The sequence below is a fragment of the Oncorhynchus keta genome, chromosome 18, assembly GCF_023373465.1.
Source record: "Oncorhynchus keta strain PuntledgeMale-10-30-2019 chromosome 18, Oket_V2, whole genome shotgun sequence".
In the NCBI taxonomy this organism is placed as follows: Eukaryota; Metazoa; Chordata; class Actinopteri; order Salmoniformes; family Salmonidae; genus Oncorhynchus; species Oncorhynchus keta.
The window spans coordinates 35,822,576-35,828,241 of NC_068438.1; the positions used below are offsets into that span (position 1 = coordinate 35,822,576).

Below are 5,666 nucleotides of genomic sequence, written 5' to 3' on the forward strand. Positions count from 1 at the left end.
CATTAACTGCGCCATTGACTGTGAAGAGGTGTGACTGCATGGAGTTCTGGAGGGCTGTGAGTGTTGCAAACGCCTCTATCTGTACCTTCTCTGCACTAGTAATCATTCCCAAGGCCTAATCATTACAGTTCTAATCAGAGCTTTATCAGAGTTTAATGTACAGGGGTTAATTCTATCAGCAGGAGAGCAGCCCCTCAGGACCAGAACATGGTTACCTGGCTGACCAATAGGAACACTGTCGTTAGGCACTCTGTTATTCACACAACTCATGAGGAAGGACACTGTCGTTGGGGGGGGGGGTAGCTGCTGTCATCCAGTCTCCCATGTTCCCCTGCTCTCACCTGCCTCCTGACAGACCGGCCCGCCGGAGGAAACAAGTGGTGTAACTCAAAACCCACAGTTGCTGAGCACGCTTTGTAATGAAATATACGGTGAGTGTGTGTGTGTGTGTGTGTGTCTGAAACGTATTCAAGGAAAAGCTCTTACAGCTTATGCGTGTTGTGTTACGTTTGTTCACTCCCTTTCTGGCTATTTGTAGGTCACCTCTTCTCCATAGTGTCACTGCCAGACTGACAGAAGTAGAACCAGTTTTGTGGTGCACATGGTTGCCTGTCTGCCTCTCTTCCTGTCTGCCTGTGAGCCTGTCTGCCTGTCTGCCTGTCTGCCTGCCTGTGAGCCTGTCTTCCTGTCTGCCTGCCTGTGAGCCTGTCTTCCGGTCTGCCTGACCGCCTGTCTTCCTGTCTCCCTGTAAGCCTGTCTTCCTGTCTGCCTGCCTGTCAGCCTGTCTGCATGCCTGTCTTCCTGTCTGTCTGCCTGTGAGCCTGTCTTCCTGTCTGCCTGCCTGTCAGCCTGTCTGCATGCCTGCGAGCCTGTCTTCCTGTCTGCTCCTGTCTGCCTGCCTGTCAGCCTGTCTTCCTGTCTGCCTGCCTGTCAGCCTGTCTTCCTGTCTGCAAGCCAGTCAGCCTGTCTTCCTGTCTGCCTGTGTGTACAGGTGTGTCGGGTAGGACGGCAAGCTGCTGCAGGAGATGTTTGCTCTCAGAGAGCACTGGATTAATCTGCTTGTGAGAACACACACACACACACACACACACACACACACACACACACACACACACACACACACACACACACACACACACACACACACACACACACACACACACACACACACACACACACACACACAGGTCATAGTTGTAGATAGATGGAGGATAATCCAGACGGAGAGCATCACAGAACAGACGACAGGACAAGAGATCCAGCACTTGTGAAATATCCATTCACAGTCCCCGCTCTAGTCTCTCTCTCTCTCTCTCTCTCTCTCTCTCCCTCCCTGTCCCTCTTTCTCTCCCTCCCTCCTTTCCTCTCTCTGTTACTCGTGGTGGTTCTCCCTCCCTCAGAGTCTCTGTTTGCAGTGTCAAGGCTGCTGTGTTGAGAATGCTCTCTCTCTCTCTCTCTCTCTCTCTCTCTCTCATGTATTTCTTATATTCATATCAACACTGTCTCCTGTGATGTAAGAAGAGGTGGGTGCTGTACGGAGGGGGAGGAGGGACACACAGACTGTTAGCCGTGGCCAGTAACTGCCTGAGAAAGAGCTGTCGGATCAATTGATGTGTCACTATCACTGTCACCGGACCTGACCGTTGCCGAAGTGTCTCTGCTACTGCTCTCAGCAACTTGTACATAGTAAGAGGAAAACACTTCTCTCCAGCACTCCATGGGAAGTGTCTCCGGTGAAGCTGAGCCTATAAGCATTTCAACAGGACTCCAATAAATACTCCACCAACTCTGAGAGGCAGAGAAAGAAGAGGAAGAGAGAAGACGGATAGAAAAAAGCGGAATCAATATTTCAGAGCATCGCTGCAGAAATCCAGGCTTTAATCTGCCTGTGTGCCCATGCTGGAATTATAGTCTGCCTCCCCAGCCACCTCGCCTCCCCAGCCAACTCGCCAACACTGCTGCTTCCTTCAAAGGAATCAGTCCAGTCCTGCAGGAAGAGGGGGGCTGTCAAGGTTGGCTGTGGATGGTGTGACCTGGGCTGAAACTGTGAAGGAGGAGGAGGAAGGGGAGGCGGTGTTGTTGTTGTACTCTGGACCCCCCCACCACAGCTGTGTGTGATATGAGAGAACCAGGCACGTCTCCCCCTTCGGCCCTCTGCTCTGTTCTCTAACCCCAATGAGATCTGTGGAGGCAGGCATGGCTGCAAGGCGGATGCCCCTGCTGCTGCTGCTGCTGCTGCTGGAGGTGCTGAATGGAGCATGTATGCCAGGGGATGGACAGGGGCGGTACAAGAGTGGCTGGAGGTGGAAAGGTGACAGGACCCGTGAGTAACCCCTCCTCCTCCAGCTCCCAAAACTACTACACTCCCTCTCTCTGTATCTCTCTTTCCCTCTGTCTGTCGCACACCCTCCCATGCACATCTCTCTCCCTCTTTTCATACATTTTTCTCTCTCTCTTTGATATCAGTTTGATGAAGTTGAGCTCTAAGCTTCGTGTTAATTCAGACGTGTCGTCTCTGTCCTCTGCTGACAGACAGCCGCAAATGGGAGGCAAATCATTTATCAGTGAAAAGATGAAAGAACTGGCATTACCTGCCAGGCTTAGAATAGCAATGTGTGTGGTTCTGAACTTTGTTAGCAGTTATTTAACTTTGTTATGACTACTTCTAGACATACTTTACCCTCACTCTCTTAATCTGGCTCACTCTAATTTTCTCTCCACCTCTCTCCTACTGTATTTCCAACATGACTATTTCTCCTTCACTCCATCTCAGACAGTCATTAGTTGACCAGTGTTGAGTTGTTAAAAGCTGTTGAGCGAGGCCCGACTGGCAATTTCCTTCCTAGTAAAAAGCTGAGTGTCTCTCTTCAGGCGTGAGTGCATTATAGATGCTGAGATGTGGTCTGTCTGGAGGGAGGGAGGGATAGAGAGATAGAGAGACCCCAGTAATGAGCAGGGAGAGCTATGGTTCACTGTGGCTACCAGCACTGTCTGTCCCCCAGCTTTTAGACTGCAAGGCTAATGTGATTGTTTGGCATGCGATCACTGTTTGACACTGAGCGATGAACTGGCAGAGTGTCCCTAACTGTCCTGTCCCCTTCTGGAGGTTGAAGGGAGATAGAGAAGCCTTGATACTGTTCCAAGATTAAATGACTGACTGTGAAACGTACAAAGTCATGTAAGGTCTTCTGTCTTCTCCAAGGAGACCAGGTCAGTGTGTTTTAGCATCACTAGACAAGGCACACTTTTTAGCTACTTGTCTGAGCTTGAAAAATGTGAGTTTTTCCCTCCAAAGTATTGGCACTGGTTTCTCTCTGTATGTAAGGAAACATTTTCTTTATTTTATGTACAGTTGAAGTAAGAGGTTTACATACACCTTAGCCAAATACATTTAAACTTTTTCACAATTCCTGACATTTAATCCTAGTAAAAATGCCCTGTTTTAGGTCAGTTAGGATCACCACTTTATTTTAAGAATGTGAAATGTCAGAATAATAGTTGAGAGAATGATTTATTTCAGCTTTTATTTATTTCATCACATTCCAAGTGGGTCAGAAGTTTACATACACTCAATTAGTACTTGGTAGCATTGCCTTTAAATTGTTGAACTTGGGTCAAATGTTTCAGGTAGCCTTCCACAAGCTTCCCACAATAAGTTGGGGGAATTCTGGCCCAGGCCTCCTTGCTCGCACACGCTTTTTTAGTTCTGCCCACACATTTTCTATAGGATTGAGGTCAGGGCTTTGTGATGGCCACTCCAATATCTTGACTTTGTTGTCCTTAAGCCATTTTGCCACAACTTTGGAAGTATGCTTGTGGTCATTGTCCATTTGGAAGACCCATTTGCGACCAAGCTTTAACTTCCTGACTGATGTCTTTGAATGTTGCTTCAAAATATCCACTTATTTTTCCTCCCTCGTGATGCCATCTATTTTGTGAAGTGCACCAGTCACTCCTTCAGCAAAGCACCCCCACAACATGATGCTGCCACCCCGTGCTTCACGGTTGGGATGGTGTTTGCAATGATCGTTGTTGGAAGGATGGTCGGACCAAGATGCAGCGTGGGGTAGGTTAATGATTTTTTATTTATGATAACCGGCACAAAACAAGAAAGAGTAACAAACGAAACGTACAGCTTTGTAGGGCTAAAAAGCAAGGTGGAAAAAGGCTGCCTAAGTATGATCCCCAATCAGAGACAACGATAGACAGCTGCCTCTGATAGGGAACCATACCAGGCCAACATAGAAAATAAAAAACTATACTACCCACCCTAGTCACACCCTGACCTAACCAAAGTAAAAGGTTCTCTAGGGTCAGGGCGTGACAGTGTTCTTCGGCTTGCAAGCTTCCCCCTTTTTCCTCCAAACATAACAATGGTCATGATGGCCAAACAGTTCTATTTGTTTTCATACGATCTTTGTCCCCAACCGTAGTCTGGCTTTTTTATGGCGGTTTTGGAGCAGTGGCTTCTTCCTTGCTGAGCGGCCTTTCAGGTTATGTTGATATAGAACATTTTTACTGTGGATATTCCTCCAGCATCTTCACAAGGTCCTTTGCTGTTGTTCTGGGATTGATTTGCACTTTTCGCACCAAAGTACGTTCATCTCTAGAAGACAGAACACGTCACCTTCCTGAGCGGTAAGACGGCTGCATAGTCCCATGGTGTTTATACTTGCGTACTATTGTTTGTACAGATGAACGTGGTACCCTCATCCATTTGGAAATTGCCCCCAAGGATGAACCAAAACTTGTGGAGGACTACAATTGTTTTATGAGATCTTGGTTGATTTCTTTTGATTTTCCCACGATGTCAAGCAAAGAGGCACTGAGTTTGAAAATAGGCCTTGAAAGACACAAAGTAGATGTCCTACCCGACTTGCCAAAACTAAAGTTTGTTAACGAGAAATTTGTGGAGTGGTTGAAAAACGGGTTTTAATGACTCCAATCTATGTGTATGTGTCACGACTTCCGCCGATGTCGGCTCCTCTCCTTGTTCGGCGGTCGACGTCACCGGCTTTCTAGCCACCGACGCTCCCTATTTCATGTATCCATTTGTTTTGTCTTGTTCCCTGCACACCTGGTTTTCATTCCCCAATCAATCTACATGTATTTATTCCTCTGTTCCCCATCATGTTCTTTGTGTAAGATTGTTTGTGTTACGTGTGTATTGTTGACGCGCCAGACTGGCTTGTTTTTTCGGTGTTATTTTTCACGAAGATGTCTATTGTTAAACTTTATTCTTGTGACTGTTTTGCGCGTTTTCGCAAAACTTCGCTACCAGTACGCACACACCTGACAGTATGTCAACTTCAGATTTCAACTGTACCTTGCTGATGACTTCTTGGTATGGTTCCAGTCCTGAAGTGTTGTGTTTCATGTCAGGTCAGTCAGTCCACCCTGTCTGATGGCCCAGTGACTAGGGCTAAGAGCTGCTGTGAGTCTGCAGTTTGGAGATGTGTTAGCTGTCATGTGGTTGGAAGTAATGGGGTTTCACTTTTCATTCTGCAGGAGTTCTTTCTGTCTGTGGTGGGTGTCTTTCTGAGTGGCTCACAGTCCCTAACACCTCTCCTGTGATTTCATCATGACAAAATAGTTTTTACTGTAGCTGTAAAACCAAGAGTTTGTTCAAAAGTAAATTCTCACAGGTTCTGTATTTCACTACACAC

The 5,666-nt window shown here is 47.1% G+C and overlaps 1 protein-coding gene across 2 annotated transcripts in view; it reads left to right on the forward strand.

Annotated features, from left to right (window-relative positions):
* Positions 1-1,487: 1,487 nt before the first annotated feature.
* The window catches only part of robo1 (roundabout, axon guidance receptor, homolog 1 (Drosophila)), a 476,268-nt gene continuing 472,089 nt past the window's right edge, over positions 1,488-5,666 (forward strand). The window contains exon 1 of one of the 2 annotated variants that reach the window (XM_052467998.1): positions 1,488-2,323. In XM_052467998.1, coding sequence (XP_052323958.1) covers positions 2,176-2,323 — 148 coding nt within the window. In that variant the 5' untranslated portion in view covers positions 1,488-2,175. The remainder of the gene's footprint in view (positions 2,324-5,666) is intronic. The other variant, XM_052467999.1, reaches the window with a different exon arrangement.